Source organism: Macaca thibetana, chromosome 14, assembly GCF_024542745.1.
Source record: "Macaca thibetana thibetana isolate TM-01 chromosome 14, ASM2454274v1, whole genome shotgun sequence".
NCBI lineage: Eukaryota > Metazoa > Chordata > Mammalia > Primates > Cercopithecidae > Macaca > Macaca thibetana.
In genome coordinates this window covers 55783913-55801795 of record NC_065591.1, presented here as the reverse complement: position 1 = coordinate 55801795, position 17883 = coordinate 55783913, and the positions used below count along the sequence as shown (strand labels likewise).

Here is a 17883-nt window from a genome sequence, read left to right as displayed (position 1 = left end):
TGTCTGTCTGTTTAGCATCTGAACTTTTTTCTTACATTTGGGAAATTCTACAGAGTTGTGGTGGGGAACAGGACCTGTCTCACACCTCAACATCTGGAAAGTTCAGGTACTGATTTTTTCCCTGCTCCTTGGCAGCTAGAGCACAGGAATGTGACCCAGGCTCAGCCAATAGAACTTCGAATCTGCAGTGAGTGACACAGAAGATCATGGACGGGGCAGTGGTAGCAGTGGTAATAGTGAGAGTGCTCTCATGTTGTACAGGTAGTGGTGTCTCCACCGGACTGTTCCCATGAGTGGTTCAGCTGCAGTTCTAGCTGCCTACTCTACCTTGATACCAGCCTAATTTCAGAGCCTAGATTTTTCTAGCCTTTGCATTAGATCTGTGAGGTTACCCATTGTTTTTCCAATAAATTCCACCCGAGGTGGTTTCTGTTACTTGCACTTATGAAGAGCCTTGATTATACCACCCTCCAGCACCAGGTGCCTCATTAAATACTCACAGTTCTTCCAAACTGACTATGCTCGCCTCCACTTCGGGGCTTTCTCACATTCTCTTCTACCTGGAATACTCTTTATCCCATTCTTGATCTGTTTGACTCTTGATGCTCCTTGAGAACTCAGCTCTGTTGTCCTGGCACTCTTTCTGTGAATCTTTCCCCAGATCTCAAGATTGTGTTAGCTCCTCAGTGCTCCCACAAAATCCTCTGCTTATCTCTATTGCAGTACTTGTCACACTCTGCTGTAATTGTCTTTACATTCCTTGGGAACAGGCCAGTATTATGTTGAGTATTTTTGTACTGTCTTTGGCAAATAATAATTAGGATCTAAATTTTATTTGTCAAATGAGTGAACAATTCTGTTGAATTATACACTGTTAAATTATACACAATTATATTAAAATTTATTTACATATCTGTTTTCCCTAATAAACTGTGAACATTTTAAGAGCACAGACCTAGTTCTTCATCTTTGTATCCTTAGTTTATAGCATAGTACTTGGCTCGTAGTAGATGTTGAGGGAACACTGGATACGTGAACAAATGAATGAATCGCAGGATTGCTGTTCTAGAATTTCAGTTAAATAATTTTCCACAAAAGAAGGTATCTTCTTCCTCTTTTTTTTTTTTGAGATGGAGTTTCGCTCTTGTTGCCCAGGCTGGAGTGCAATGGCGCTATCTCAGCTCACTGCAACCTCCGCCTCCCAGGTTCAGGCCTGCGCCACCATGCCCGGCTAATTTTTGTATTTTCACTAGAGATGGGGTTTCTCCATGTTTGTCAGGTTGGTCTCAAACTCCTGACCTCAGGTGATCCACCTGCCTTGGCCTCCCAAAGTGCTGGGATTACGGGCATGAGCCACCATGCCCAGCCTCTTCTTTGACTGTATATGTAAAGATAAGGTACCTGTACTTGGCTCATACTGAGTAATTGACATTCTCAGTTTCTTCTATGTGCTAGGATTGGTAGTTTATTTATTAATAGGAAGATAGTGTATACACATGAAACAGTAACTATTTGAGAGGTCAGTGCTAGGATTGGTAGTCTATTTATTAATAGGAAGATAGTGTATACACATGAAACAGTAACTATTTGAGAGGTCAGTATTTTATGTGCCAAGGGAGTGATATGGACAGATGTTGGTTCAGTGTCATGCTAAATGTAACATCTTAATTGAACCACTGGAAGTGTAATACCTAAAGCAAATATGTAGGATAGGGCTGTTGGTTAATTGGAGTGATTAAAATGGGAGCCAAAGGAGGCTTTGTCTTTCTATTTTACTTGCGTTATATACTGCTTATATCGGACTGATTTGTTGGAGTTTTTCCTTATTCCTTTTTAGGTCCAAGACAACTTTGACAAGATTGAATTCAATAGGATGTGTTGGACCCTCTGTGTCAAAAAAAACCTCACAAAGAATCCCCTGCTCATTACAGAAGAAGATGCATTTAAAGTATGGGTTATTTTCAACTTTTTATCTGAGGACAAGTATCCACTAATTATTGTGTCAGAAGAGGTAAGGGGTGTGGCTTGGGGAGTTTTTACTTGGTCATTTTAGCATTTAATAGACCTGGCTTGGTATTTTTTCTGTTAATTCAGCATAGATATGGAAGGAGATCCTTGACTAGTGTTTTTGGATCAGAGGCAAAGCAGCTTGAATATAGAAAAGCCTTCCAAATGTAGTAATTTGGGGCATGTAATACCCCTGGAGGTTTGCAGGGAAAGTGGGTCTCTTCCTCTCTAAATGACTATGATGATAAGTGAATCTATCCTCATGTTCAAAGAGTATTCTGTACAAGTCACAACATAATTTTAATTCTACTTGCATATTGACAAAATGTAACTACTGAGTGCTGGTACATGGGAAACACATAAGATCCAGAATGTTGTTTTCAGGGCTGTTTTGTGTGAGCAAATACTATTCTTGTTTCAAAGCCCAGGGTGATGACTTTCCATACCTTTCAAAGTAAAATAAACAGAATGCTTGTTTTGTTATTTTCCCTACGCTTCCAAAGGAAAAAACTAATAGGAGTAAGGCTTCTGTGTTATCTTACTGTCCTAAAAAGTGACGCATGTTAATACATGGTTATTATAGTAGAAAATTTAGAAAAGATTAATATGCACAATTAAAATCAGCTGTAGTCCCCACACTTAAAAAGAAGTCATCTATAATCCCTTAACCTTGGACAAATGATTTAACCTGCAAGTCTTCATTTTCTCATCTGTGAAATAAAGCTAATTACAGTGTTTACTCTAAGGGTTGTGAAGTTCTGCATTTAAAGGATTTAGCTTAATGACTGGCACTTAATATGTACTCAGTAACTCTTATGACTACTCTTATTACATACATTTTTGCATACTAGTCTGCTTATTTTCTTTGGATAAACTTCCAGCAGGGGAATTTTGAGTCCTAAGAAATGCACACTTTCAGGGTATTAGATGAACAAGGCAAAGTTGCCCTTCAGAAAGGCCGTACCAAGGCCTTAAAGGGTGGGAAAGATTTTGAACAATAGTGAAGGCAGAGGAGAATTCTGGATGGAAGCATCAGTGGGCAGTGTTTTATGAGTCAGGGAAGCAAAGGGCATGTTCTAAAAGGACTGAGGGAGGTAGCCAGCTTGACTGAGTTGCCAGTCAGGATGCTTATTTAGAAACAGCCACACTGGCTGATTCAAGCCAAAAGGGGAATTTTTTTTTTTTTTTTTGAAACAGGGTTTCGCTCTTACTGCCCAGGCTGGAGTGCAATGGCGCAATCTTGGCTTACTGCAACCTCCACTTCCTGGGTTCAAATGATTCTCCACCCCTCCAAGTAGCTGTGATTACAGGTGCCTGCCACCACATCTGGCCTTTTTTTTTTTTTTTAAGAGACGGGGTCTTACTCTGTTGCCCTGGCTGGAGTGCAGTGGTGCAATCATGACTCACTCCTTTCTCAACCTCTTGGGCTCACGGGATCCTCCTGTCTCAGCCTACTGAATAGCCGGGACTATAGGCATACATCACCACATTCAGCTAATTAAAAAAAAATTTTTTTGTAGTGATGGGGTCTTGCCATGTTGCCCAGCCTGGTATCAAACTCCTGGCCTCAAGTGATCCCTTTACCTCAGCCTCCCAAAGTGCTGGGATTACAGGCATGAGCTACTGTGCAGGGCCTAAAAGGGAATTTTTAAAAGGGATACTGGATAGCTTACAGAATCATCATGATGGCTTAAACAACAGGTGTGGAGGCTATGCCATTTGGTCTGTTCTATTTACTGTACTGGCCACTTCAGTGAGGAACCACAAGGAAAATGCTGCTGCCACCAGAGGATGGGTGTTGCACTTATACCACGGAATACATCTGGTCCTGGACGCTGATTGCTGCCTGTGTTAGTCCATTTTCATGCTGCTGATAAAGACATACCCAAGACTGGGCAATTTATATAAGAAAGAGGTTTAATGAACACACAGTTCCACGTGGCTGGGGAGGGTTCACAATCATGGCAGAAGGTGAAAGCATGTCCCACGTGGTGGCAGACGAGAGAAGAGAGCTTGTGCAGGGAAACTCTCCTTTATAAAACCATCAGATCTCATGAGACTTATTCGCTATTACGAGAACAGCACAGGAAAGACTTGCCCCCATGATTCAATTACCTCCCACCGGGTCCCTCTCACAACACCTGGGAATTCAAGGTGAAATTTGGGTAGGGACACAGCCAAACCATATCACTGCCCCAGAACTCAAATCTTCTTGCAACTGTTCTTCCTACGAGGGAGAGTTCTCCATAGTGCCCACTTCCCAATTACCATCAGGGTATGATGTATCTAATTGGCATGGCCTAGGTCAGGCACCTTGCACTAGCTGCAAAGGAGTCTTGGAAAGGATACATTTGCATTTTCAGCTTCTACATTGGCAGGTAGGGATTTCCCCAGACATAAGAAAAGCGTTAAATGCTGGGCAGTCAAAAAAGAATGATACATGTCCTTTCTCACTGGAACATGATGACTGTGAAGAAGACAGGTGGTAGACGAAGCTGGAGAGTTTTGACTTTATCCTGTAGGCAGTGTGAAAAGATGAGCCGCTGATGATTTTTGAGGAAGAGAGTGATAGGTGAATAGATGAAATATGGAGACATGGGCGGTGAGAAGAAGCTAAGTGGCATTGAGGACTAAAATACAGTGAGAGGCCGGGCGTGGTGGCTCAAGCCTGTAATCCCAGCACTTTGGGAGGCCGAGATGGGCAGATCACAAGGTCAGGAGATCAAGACCATCCTGGCTAACCCGGTGAAACCCCGTCTCTACTAAAAAAATACAAAAAAAACTAGCCGGGCGAGGTGGCGGGCGCCTGTAGTCCCAGCTACTCGGGAGGCTGAGGCAGGAGAATGGCGTAAACTCAGGAGGCGGAGCTTGCAGTGAGCTGAGATCCGCCCACTGCACTCCACCCTGGGCGACAGAGCGAGACTCCATCTCAAAAAAAATATATATATATAGTGAGAATGGAAAAGAAGGCCAGACGGGAAGAACCTAGAGGTCACAGGACCAAGCATATAGTGCCTGGCTGTGGGGAAGTAGAGACAAGTTTCAGGCCTGGGCAACTGGGGAGTAATGTAGTGTATTTGTTTAAAGCATGGTCTCTGAAATCAGACTGACTGGTTTGAAACCCAACTCTACCACTTATTAGCTGTGTGACAAATTACTCATGCTCTCTCTGTTTGGAGTTCCCCATCTGTAAAATGGGGATAACTACTTTCTTCATTGGACTCTGTGAGGATTGAAAAAATTGATGTATGTGAAACATTAAATAAAGTGCCTGGACCTATGGTAGCTGCTCACTAAAAGGGGTGTGTGTGAATGAATGGTAGGACGATGAACAAATTTGGGACATATTGCATGATGGTGGGTTTGGTACATTTGGGATTTTAGGTGGAACACTCGTGTGGAGCTGTGCACTAGAAGTGTTTATCTAGAACTTGTGAGAGGCCAGGGCTGGAGACAGAGATGGGAAAACCAAAGGAGTAGGTTAGATCAGGGAGGAAGACTGTAGTTGGAGACATGAGTGCCAAGGATGGAACCTTGGGACCATTTCTGTAGCAGAAAGAGGAAGTAGTTTGGCAAAGGAAGCTGAATTGAACAGGCTGTGAGGTAGGAGAACTGGGAGAGTGGTGAGTCATAGATGTCTAAGAAACACAAAGTTTTAAGAAGCACAAAAGTAGTTACTGGCATTAGATGCTATGCAAAAATTAGACAATGGTAAGTGAGAAGTTGCCCTTGGATTTAACAATTAGGTGCTCATTGGTTTCACTGTAGTGGTGGGAACAGTTTCTTAGTGCTTAATAACAATAATGATGTAATCGTATATGTATGTTAAAAAGGAAATGAAAAATAAAACATGCTATGAAATTTTTGTCCAAGGAAATTGTCTAGCTTAATACAGAGGTGTATAGAGGGAATGTCTGTAGAAAAGATATACCAGTGGTGATTTTAAAACCTAGCTGCTGCTTGAAAGAACTGTGCAAATAAAATTCACAGTATTTTAGACTAGGTACATTGGCTGAAGCCTATAATCCCAGCACTTTGGGAGGCTGAGGCGAGCAGATTGCTTGAGCTCATGAGTTTAAGACTAGCCTGGGCAACATGGTAAAACTGGTAAAACCCCATGTCTACAAAAAAATACAAAAATTAGCTGGGCATGGTGGTGTGCACCTGTTGTCCCAGCCACTTGGGAGGCTTAGGTGGGAGGATGGCTTGAGTCTGAAAGGGTGGTTTGAGCCTGGGAGGTGGAGCTTGCAGTGAGCAGACATCATGCCACTGCACTGTAGCCTGGGAGATAGAGCCAGACCTTGTCTCAAAAAGAAAAAAATTTATAGTATTTTAAAACATTTTGTAGTTATACTGTGTTCCACAATTAATTGTGTTTTCTTCAAAAAACTGAATGTGGGGTGGGTCTTTTACCTTTGATGTTTTGTTTTTTTTCCATCACTAAAATATTTGGTGGACTTGAAAGTGACCTTGTCCTGATTTCAGAATTAGAAATTAATGAGTATTTTTATTGCCTTAGGTGGCACTTGCTTAATGTGGATGACATGTCAATGGCTTTAAATCACCATTGAGCCACAGGCTGTGAAGGGAGCCAGTCAGCATCAGTTTTCTGACTACTCTGCCTAAGAAACTTGAAAGATTTGTGCTGCAGGTGTCCCGAAGAATTGGGACCCACATGGACCTTGATGTGTGTTTCTGTAGGCCAGAGCCCAGCCAAGGCTCCTGGCATGTTTATCTTCGCCTTTGCAGGCTAACAGAAATGTCTTGATTCTCTTTCAAATCAAGTTAATTTCATTTGAGAAATGAACAGACTTTCTTTGATTTGTTAGAATAGCCAGGCAGCATACCTTGTCGTGTTACTGTTTGGACTCACTCTGTGCTTTGACAGCTTTTACTCTCTCAGCATTTCTTCTTGTTAGAAGTAGAATTTGAGTTAGTTTTACAGATTTTCCTCTGGGGCCAGGAGTGCTTGTGTGGGGAAAGAAGGGATCATTGGAGTAGATTTATGTGAGATTGCTTTGTCTAGCTGCTGAACTACCCTCCTGAGGTTAAACACATGGATTTGTATTTATGGAGCTCTTAGCCTATCACCTGGCCTTTGACCAAGCACTGCAAACTCACGGTCATGCTATATTATGAAAAATACATTCTCTGTTAGCTTTTGCTTCCTTTCTGAATAATAACACTTCAAAAACTATATTTGGACTGATTGTAGACTTACAGATTTTAATAAAATTTAATGTGAAAACAGATATATTTAAAAAATAAATTCTGTAGTATAATGTCTTAATTTTTCATGAACATATAGCTGGGTTTAACTTGTTATCTTATCAATAGTTTTTAGGCTTATAAATTTAAAGTAATATTTGTTTCCAATAATCCACTTACCGTAATGATCATTTGCATTTTGTTTAAGTCTAGAGTGTTTTTTAAGGAAGATTTTTTTTTTTAAGCCTTAATTAATACAATGTAGGATATAACCAGCCTGGCTCAGTGGCTCATGCCTGCAATCTTTGAGAGGCTGAGGCGGGAGGATTGCTTGAGCTTGGAAGTTTGAGACCGGCCTGGGCAACATGGTGAAACCTCGTCTCTACAAAAAATACAAAAATTATCTCGGCACAGTGGCACATGCCTGAAGTCTTAGCTACTTGGGAGGCTAAGGTAGGAGGATCACCCAGGAGGCGGACATTGTAGTAGCTGTGATCGTGCCACTGCACTCCTGCACTCCAACACTCCAGCACTCCAGCATGGGGGACAGAGCGAGACACTGAATCCAAAAAAAAAAGATACAGTTGTCAGCTGGGTGCAGTGGCGCACACATGTAATCCCAGAACTTTGGGAGGCCGAGGCAGGCTGATCACTTGAGCTCAGGAATTCGAGACCAGCCTGGGCAACATGGTGAAACCCCGTCTCTCCAAAAAATATAAAAAACTAGCCAGGCAGGGGTGCTGAAGTGGGAGGATTGCTTTCGCCTGGGAGGTCAAGGCTGCAGTGAGCCAAGATCACACCACTGCCTCCAGCCTGGGTGACAGAATGAGACCCTGTCTCAAAAAAAAAAAAAAAAGATAGAACCATGGCAGTTAGCCAGGTGTGGTGGCTCATGCCTGTAATCCCAGCTATTTGGGAGGTTGAGGCAGGAGAATTGCTTGAACCCAGGAGGTGGAGGTTGCAGTGAGCCGAGATCGTGCCACTGGGCAACAGAGCGAGACTCTATCTCAAAAAAAAAAAAAAGAGTTAATGTTTGCTTTTGATTCAGTTTCCTGTTACCCAGAAAGTAGTGTCAAGTCTGTTAAATAAATATTTAAGTGACTTACATAGTGAAGTTAAGATGTTTCTCTCACACAGATGTAAGAAATAGTGTGTCCCCATTTGAGTTGGTTCCATAATTTTTGTAAGAATATATTCCTGGAAATATGTGCCTGCAAAGTATAGTTTTTATTTAGTATTCGTTTCTCACAGAACCAGGAACAAAACAGGATGTGTCTCTTGTGTACTTATTTGGAATAATTGCCTTGATGCAGTTAAAAATTGAACCTGAAATAGTTTTAAGAGACCCTAAATAAAATAAAACCTATTAAGCCAATAAAATGCCCCTTATTAATGATTATAAAGAATTTTTAATAAAATAAATTTTGGAACTGAAGGCCTCAAAAATCACATGTATCTTGAAAGTTTATTCTTTGTTATTTTTGGTGAAACTTGCTTGGAAGGAGGAAGTCAGCTGCTTCCTGAAACTGAATGAGCTCTTAGAATTGATGCAGGCCACTAGAGACTAAAAGGGCAACACGTGATTTATTATTTAGTATAATTGAATAGTGGAGAATGGTAATGTTTGTCTCTCCTTGGCCCGATATAATGAATCAAAAGGCCCTTAAGTTATTTGGTTATGGTAAGTATATGATTGTGTTGAAAGTCAGCAGGAAACGAATCTAGATTAGTTGTCTGGCACAGACACTGGGAATGCTGAGCATATCGAAGCTGGGTGCTAATGACAATTTCATAAAGCTTGGGAGGGCACCTTCAGAAAGGTTCAGGATGAACCTGGCAAGCTACTTCTAGAGCTGAGTTTGCTGCTAATAGGTGCTTTCTGAATTACAAACATAAAAAGTCATCTGATTTTGAAGAGGAAACTGAAGCTTGGAGTGTGAATGGCTTGGGTTCGTTAAGAGGTAGGTGAGGAAGAGCTAAGACTGATTCTTGACTTCTGCCAGGACATGGTCAGTCGGCTCCACCATCTTGTCTCACCCACGTGTAATCATCCTGCACACACATGTGGCTATACACATGTGCTTCCTTTGCCTTGCTACTGAAACTTCGACTTGTGCCTGTACTCCTTTTACCCTAAGTTGTAATCTGCCAGCCTGGGCCCTTCTTTTTGCTGCCTTAGGGAGATTGAATTTCTGTACCTGTTAATGCTACTGATTATTTTACCTTGAGCAATTGTTTACCTTAATGTCCTTTTTGACTCTCTTTTTCTTGCTTTTATCTCTTCAGTCTCTTCTTATTTATTTATTTATTTTTAAAAGATGAAGTCTAGCTCTGTCTCCCAGGCTGGAGTGCAGTGGCACGATCTTGGCTCACTGCAATCTGTGCCTCCCGAGTTCAAGCGGTTCTCCTACCTCAGCCTCCCGAGGAGCTGGGATTACAGGTGTGCGCCACCACACCCAGCTAATTTTTGTATTTTTAGTAGAGATGGGGTTTTGCCATGTTGGCCAGGCTGGTCTGGAACTCCTGGCCTCAGGTGATCTGCCCACCTCAGCCTCCCAAAGTGCTGGGATGACAGGCATGAACCACCACGCCTGGCCTTCAATCTCTTAATCTTTTTATACCTTTCTCTTTTCTGTCCCCTTTTCTCCTTTCCTCTTCCCTTTTCCCTCTTTTTCTGAACATTTTCTTTTTTTCTCTTCCTCTGCCTATCCCTGTTACTTCTCTTTAAAGAGCCAAGGAAAACCTGATAATATCTGATAAGTTTAACAGTAGATGACATATCTCCAACAAGAGAAAGGAAAGATCTAATTGTGTTTTTCTCCAACAAGTAAATTTTGGTGAACACTTACCATGTGCTGTTTTTAGGGTGTAAGATAAATCTTTGTCCTAAAAGAGCTTGCAACATCTCACCAAATTAAATCAGTAGACATATATATATATATATATATATATATATATATATATATATATGTATGTATGTACTTTTTTAATGAGATAGGGCCTTGCCCTGTTGCCCAAGCTCAGGTGCAGTGTTGTGATCATAGCTCACTGTAACCTCAAATTCCTTGGCTCAAGCAATCTTCCCTTTTTAGCCGCCTGAGTAGCTGAGACTACAGGCGTGTACCACCACACCTGGCTAACTTTTTAATTTTTCTCTAGAGATGAGATCTTGCCATATTGCCTAGGCTGATCTTGAATTCCTGGCCTCAAGTGATCCTCCTGTCTCCTCTTCCCAAAGAGATTACAGGCGTGAGCCACCACACCTGGCTTTTCTTGATATTTTTTGAACTTGGGATATTTTGTGAATGTATATGCCCTTGCAAACATGCATGTCTATTTTTCTGTTAAAATATGTTATTTTACAAAAAACATTATAACCAAATTATTGGAAATGCAAAGAAGAAAAAAAAAATAACTCATGATCCTATAGTAACAAATTAAACCTACTATTTCTGGTTTATTATTATATTTTATTATATTATAATATTTTTAATATAATAATATATTATTATATATTAAAATATTTTGACAAATATTTGTCAAAATAATTACATAGTCTTTGTGCAGTAGAAATCATAGGTAAATTTAGTTTTGCATTCTTCACTTTCTTTTGTTTCATAAATGCTTTCTTTAAATGTAATTTTGAACGGTTGGATAGTATTTCACTCAGTGTAGAAGGGAAGCAACATTAGTGGAGTACCTGCTATGTGATGGGCATTGTGCAAATTGCTCCATATTTGCCTCATTTCACCCCACAGCATTTCTGTAAGTATTATTATGCCCATTTCATAGAAGAGAAAATTGAGGCTTAGCTTAGTTAATTTCAGATTAGCAAACACTAGTTGAACTCTGAGGTACCACGCTGAGTTTTGGTGATTAAAGATGAGTGGGACGTGGTTCCTCCTACAAGGAATGCAGAAAATCATAGAAAAGCAAATGAGTGTAAATACGCTAAGTGCAGTGACCTAGAAAAGGAACATGTGACCTGGGTTAGGGTTGGTCAGAGCAGGTTTGCTAAAGCAGCAGTGCTTCTCAAAACTTCAGTGTGCATATGGAAGTACTAGGGGTGTTTGTTAAAATATGGATTCTCATTTTTGGTCCTTTGGTTGGTCTGACAGTCTTCATTTCTAACAAGCTTCCAGGTGGTGCTGATGTCGCTGGCCCGCATACTTCATTTTGAGTAGGAATATTCTAGAGGATGTAGGACTTGAATAAATACCAATTAGCTGGGTCGAGAGGTGGGAAAAGGTATTCTAGACAGAGAAGACAGAGTGGGGAATGACATAAAGCATAAGGAAAGTATGGTAAGAGGGTAAACTACTTATAATCTATGGCAAGTGGTGGCAAACTATAGCTTGCTGGCTAAATCCAGCCCACAGCCTGTATTTGCATGGCACGTGTGCTAAGAATAGTTTTTATATTTCTAAAGGGTTGTAAAAAAACAAAATCAAGGAAAAACACGTGATAGGGAGGCACAAAGCTTAAATATTTACTGGTCAACCCTTTACAGTAAAAGTTTGTGCCCCCTGATCTGTGGTATTGGTGGTATTGGTGGAGTGTAAAGTCTGAGGTGGGACATGTTTGAGAAAGCAGGCTGGAGGATGATCACCAAGGGATGCAGAGGAGCTTGACCTCTGTCTTTGAGGTGATCGGGAGCCAGGGCAGGGCTTAAAGAGGGGAGTGTCAGGCTCTGGCTTGTGTTTTAGAAAAATCCCTCTGGCAGAATATATATAAAAGGGGGCGACCTGGAGGTAAGGATACCAACCAGGAGGCCTGACCAAAAGCAGATTGTGTAGGAGTGACAGAGTTCAGAGCTGCCTGGGACAAAGTTTTAAATTTTATTATCACTGCAACCCCTAGGAAGATAAACATTTTATATCATGACCCAGCATGCATACACACTCAAAGCAAAACTTATCACAAAACACTGTTTCTTTATTGTGGATGAACTCACATGTTTTTCATTCCATTTAAAAAAAAAAAAAATGCTGTTGCTACCCACTAAGTTGACTTCATAGTGGGCCGTAACCCACAGTTTTCAAACTTATTAGGGAGCTCATTTGGGGAAATAAAACAGCAGGATTTTGTCATTGGTTTGATGTGGAGGGTGGGGAGCAAGAATCCCGACATGGATGTGTGAATGGTGTTATTTCCTAATGGAAATCAATAATAGAAGGGGGAAGCCATTTGGAAGGTAGAGAAGATTCATTTATTTTTGTACGTATGTTGAGTTTGAGAGCACTATAGGATATTTGGGCTTTCCAGAAGATAAGAGGTATCAATTCTCATTCAGTTTTACTGCCTTATTGTTTTGTTTAACTGCTGTTATTTCTTTCTTTACTATTTTTTTTTTTTAAACAAGAGTCTTGCTCAGTTGCCCAGGCTGGAGTGCAGTGGCACGATCTCCACTCACTGCAACCTCTGCCTTAGGTTCAAGCGTTTCTCATGCGTCAGCCACCTGAGTAGCTGGGATTACAGGTGTGTGCCACATGCCTGGCTAACTTTTTTGTATTTTTAGTAGAGATGGGGTTTCACCATGTTGACCAGGCTGGTCTTGAACTCCATGCTTCAAGTGATCCTCCTGCTTTGGCCTCCCAAAGAGTTGGGATTATAGGCGTGAGCCACCACTCCTGGCCTAACTGCTGTTATTTCAATAGCAGTATTTTCTACAAAAAGTATGATGTTTTAGGATTTAGTAAGCTTTTCCTGCTCAGGCTAGGTATTCCACCATTATTTACAACATTGTAGTGTTCCAGTGGGAGGAAGCAGCATGAATTTTGAATAATTGGCTTATGTGGAAAGTTTGTAAATTGATCGATAACTTGTACGTATTACTTTGATATGTTTAATTTAGCACTTATATGTTCAGTAAGACTAATGTTCTGATATATTGAAATATTTAACAGAGTAATTGGATCACATTAATTCGTTTGTATATTCTCATATATGTTCAGTTTGTTTTAGCTCTGCATACAAATATACTGCACTATTAGAGGGTTATCAGTTTTTGATTACTTTACTTATTCTGCACTAATACAGACCAGTGGCATTTATTTATACTCTTCTCCCTGTATTTTAGGAGACTCTTTAAAGATAGGCATTTCTGGAATGGTAAGAGTATTTCCTAAGTTGAACATATCAGTGTTTATAACATAAATACATAACTATGTTAAAAAGTTTTTTTTAACTAGGAAATAATTGTTCCTTTCACATTCTTTATATAGATTGAATACCTGCTTAAGAAGCTTACAGAAGCTATGGGAGGAGGCTGGCAGCAAGAACAATTTGAACATTATAAAATCAACTTTGATGACAGTAAAAATGGCCTTTCTGCGTGGGAACTTATTGAGCTTATTGGAAATGGACAGTTTAGCAAAGGCATGGATCGGCAGACTGTGTCTATGGCAATTAATGAAGTCTTTAATGAACTTATATTAGATGTGTTAAAACAGGTAAGAATTCTGTTACTGTATTTTTTTCTCATCTTTAGAATTTGACATTTTAAAATTAATATTTTTATCACAAAGATGAGTATAAGTCACTTATTTTCTTACACTGATTGCGGTTTTTTTTGTTTTTTGTTTTTTTGGGTTTTTTTTGAGGCAGTCTTGCTCTGTCGCCCAGTCTGGAGTGCAGTGATATGATCTTGGCTCACTGCAACTTCCATCTCCTGGGTTCAAGGGATTCTCGTTCCTTGAAGGCATGCACTCCCATGCCCAGCTAATTTTTGTATATTTAGTAGAGCTGGGGTTTTACCGTGTTGGCCAGGCTGGTCTTGAATACCTGACCTCAAGTAATCCACCCACCTCGGCCTCCCAAAGTGCTGGGATTACAGGTGTGAGCCACTGGGCCTGGCCTGATTTTGAATAGGAATAAAATTTCTTATTTTTCCAGTCTTGTATTAGGCTTTTCATTTAAAAAAATTATTGGTGCAATTTTAAAGTACAGTTAAGAATTTTAAGTACAGTTAAGAATACATATATTATTATATATTAACTTTTTTTTTTTGAGACGGAATTTCACTCTGTCACCAGGCTGGAGTGCAGTGGCATGATCTTGGCTCACTGCAACCTCCGCCTCCTAAGTTCAAACAATTCTCCTGCCTCAGCCTCTGAGTAGCTGGGACTATAGGCGTGTGCCACCATGCCCAACTAATTTTTGTATTTTTGGTAGAGATGGGATTTCACCATGTTGGCCAGGATGGTGTCGATCTTTTGACCTTGTGATCCACTAGCCTTGGCCTCCCAAAGTGCTGGCATTACAGGTGTGAGCCACCGCACCCAGCCCATTTCCAAAGTATTTTTAAAGTATCTTTCTGTCATGTGTGCATTCATAACCATTTATCCAGAAAGATCTCCATGGCATAATGCTGAGTGGAAAAAAAACCACATTGCTGAACAGGAGATACCTTTTAATCCCCTTCAGATAATGTTAATGTGTGTGTGTAGAGCTGTCAGGAAGATGCTTGCCAAAATGTTTACAGTGATCACCTCTAGATGGTGGGATTTTGGTGAATTTTTTTCTTCTTTATTCCTTTCTGTATTATTGGACTTTCTATATGATTTTATATTATTTTTATAAAATCAGAAAAATGCCTCTGTTTGTGGAGAAAAAAATACCTTTATGTAACAAAGTTGCTTTTGTCTTACTTAGACTGTCATCTTTTTCTTAGCACCCAGCATAGCAGATGAAGCTTGATGCTTGTTAAATACAATTTATATTTTTTTGGTGACTCTTTGAAACTTCTTACATTATTATATTGAATAATAACTGATTTGGGATTCCCTTACTTTGATCCTTTCTTTCTTCCATAGGTAATAGTGTTGTCTTTGTTCTTTTTTTTTTCCTAATGGAGCACATCATAAACGTGGAGGCTGAATTTGTATAGGTTTTTGGTGCTACAAAGAGGTATGAGACGTGGTCTCCATCTGAAGTGGAATTCTCAGCCTCTTAGGATGGCAGGATGTGACTGTAGTAGAATTGCAGTATGAGATAGCTTTTGCTTAAATGTCCAAAGATTAGGAAACTGACTATGTAATATGATTAGAACTTAGTATAATAACCAACTGAAACTTCAATCGATATCATATATATTTAATGATACGTATATTCTGTCATGTGCTCTCACACCTGTAGATTTAATACTAAAAATAGCAACTATTCTTAAACAAGCCTGAAGGGCTTTGGTCTATAATAATGTATAATTTTGCTTAAGTAAACATTTGAGTCACACACCTTTGAGGCCAATCTGTGGGAAGGAAATACAGAGCTAGTGAGTGTTAGCTTAGAAGCCACATTTAGAAGCCAGTATTCGAACTCCTGGTGCAGTATTTTCCTGCTGGTCTGGGGCACAGTTCCTCCTTCAGAATACTGAGAGGTCAGGCAGAAAGGTAGGTTGGTACCAGAGGTGGAAGTCCTTGAGTATTTGTTGAGAAGATATATGTGGCCAAGCTTTAGCATTTTCATTGATTGAGGTTTTGCTTATTTTATTTAAAAATTTTGGCTGGGCGCAGTGGCTCACGCGTGTAATCCCAGCACTTTGGGAGGCTGAGATGGGCAGAACACGAGGTCAGGAGCTAGAGACCATCCTGGCCAACATGTTGAAACCCCGTCTTTATTAAAAATACAAAAATTAGCCAGGCATCGTGGCTTGCCAGCTACTTGGGAGGCTGAGGCAGGAGAATCACTTGAACCTGGGAGGCAGAGAGATTGCAGTGAGCCGAGATCGCACCCACTGCATTCCAGCCTGGGCGACAGAGTGTTACTCCTTCTAAAAAAATTTTTTTTTGTAGAGATGAGGTCTTACTATGTTGCCCACGGTGATCTTGAACTCTTGGCCTCAAGCGATCCTCCTGCCTTGGCCACCCAAAGTGCTGGGATTACAGGCATGAGCCACTGCATCAGGTCTAATTGAGGATTTAATTTACAGAGAATCATTGTTAGGGGTTCATTCTTTCTTTTTAAGTGGAATAGACCAGTATAATGAACTCCCACATACCCATCAGCCAACTCCAGTAACCACCAACATATGGCTAATCCTACCCCACCTACTTTAACCTCTCCTGTATTATTTTGAAGCAAATCTCAGGTATTTTATTTTGTTTATAAACATTTCAATAGGTATCTCTAAAAGATAATGATTTTTTAAAAAATGTCAAATGCTACTTAATATCAAGGGGGTTCTGTTATCTGCATATCATTTTTGGGAGGGGTTGTCTCTGAAGTGTCTGAAATTGTATGCAAATTTTTGTCTGGTTATGCTTGCCTGACTGGGTGTAATGCCCCTCGCCTTCATAGATTCTCAGAGGGTCCAAGAACAATTGGTGTTCATGTTTTCAGGATCATATATCAAATAATGGAGTAGGCAAGTATATCAAGGAAGAGATGTCAGCTCTTACAAGTAAAAGGACAAGAATTTATATCACATTTTATCTTTCACAGGGTTACATGATGAAAAAGGGCCACAGACGGAAAAACTGGACTGAACGATGGTTTGTACTAAAGCCCAACATAATTTCTTACTATGTGAGTGAGGATCTGAAAGATAAGAAAGGAGACATTCTCTTAGATGAAAATTGCTGTGTAGAGGTGAGTCTAGTGTTACTTCTTTGCATTATTACCCCATGCTGCCCCCTGAAGTAGCTTCTCACCTTCTTCCACCTAGACTCTAGAACCTTAAAATAATCCCCAAATTTACATTTCCAAAATAACATAGGCATACAGTTGCCATGGTTTCTGAACCAAACATTAAAGACAGCTGACAAAATTTTTTTCTAATATGAATTTATTTTCAACCTTATACTTGTGAACAAAATATAAGGATTAAATCATTTATTGGAACATTTAAGGAATCATTTATTGAATAAAATGGAGTCATAAAAGAGATAATAAAGTAAAAACAATGTTCAGTAAGACAGTATTTGGAATCACAAATATGCCAGAAAATCTGGGACATTTTGAGTGCAAGAAGTAAAAGAAGATGTAAGCATTGTCTTTGAATACTTTGGGTGACTTTCAGGACACTTTGTTCATAGGTACTAATTCTTGAAAGAAGTGAAATTCTCAAGAACATACATTTTTGAGTTTTTAATTTTTATATGAACTGTCCCCGTGTCTGTATGTGTTGAAGAACATTTAAATACCTGAAATCTCACGCATAAACTATAATGTATTTTAGTGAATAATAATGTCTTGAGATGTGTAAAGCCCATGAAGGAGTCTGCTTTTAACTAAGCATAGAGAACTACAAGGCTACCAAAGGCCAGTTTACTCATAAACATATAGGACAGAAACCACAGGTTGCCAGCCACAACATTCCAAGTGCAAGGAAAGAAAGCCACATTATGCAGATGTAGGAATCACCCTAGCTTAGGTGCTTCATATCCCACAGGGGTTAATCCCTCTTGTAACATCATCACAGATGTACCTTCCAGGATTCCTGCAAGGGAGGTGCTCAGGGTAAGAGCTGCTATGCCCAGGAAATCGCAGTGCATGGCATTCTATCAGGTGTTTATAGTTTTCCCAATCTAGATGTAGTATACCAATGGGGTCATTTTTACCATAAGTAATGTGCTTAGGGAACAGCATTAGTAAATAAGTAATATGCATTTATAGGTATTTTTCATTGACATTAAGTTTCAGCTGATTTTTACTTAAAATTTTGAAGAA

General features: G+C 40.0%; 1 protein-coding gene across 3 annotated transcripts in view; it reads left to right on the top strand.

The window, feature by feature from the left end:
* The window catches only part of SWAP70 (switching B cell complex subunit SWAP70), an 84539-nt gene that overhangs the window by 44652 nt on the left and 22004 nt on the right, over positions 1-17883 (top strand). For all 3 annotated transcript variants that reach the window (XM_050757419.1, XM_050757421.1, XM_050757420.1), the window contains exons 3-5: positions 1838-2011; positions 13440-13667; positions 16657-16803. In XM_050757419.1, the coding sequence (XP_050613376.1) occupies positions 1838-2011; positions 13440-13667; positions 16657-16803 (549 nt within the window). The remainder of the gene's footprint in view (positions 1-1837; positions 2012-13439; positions 13668-16656; positions 16804-17883) is intronic.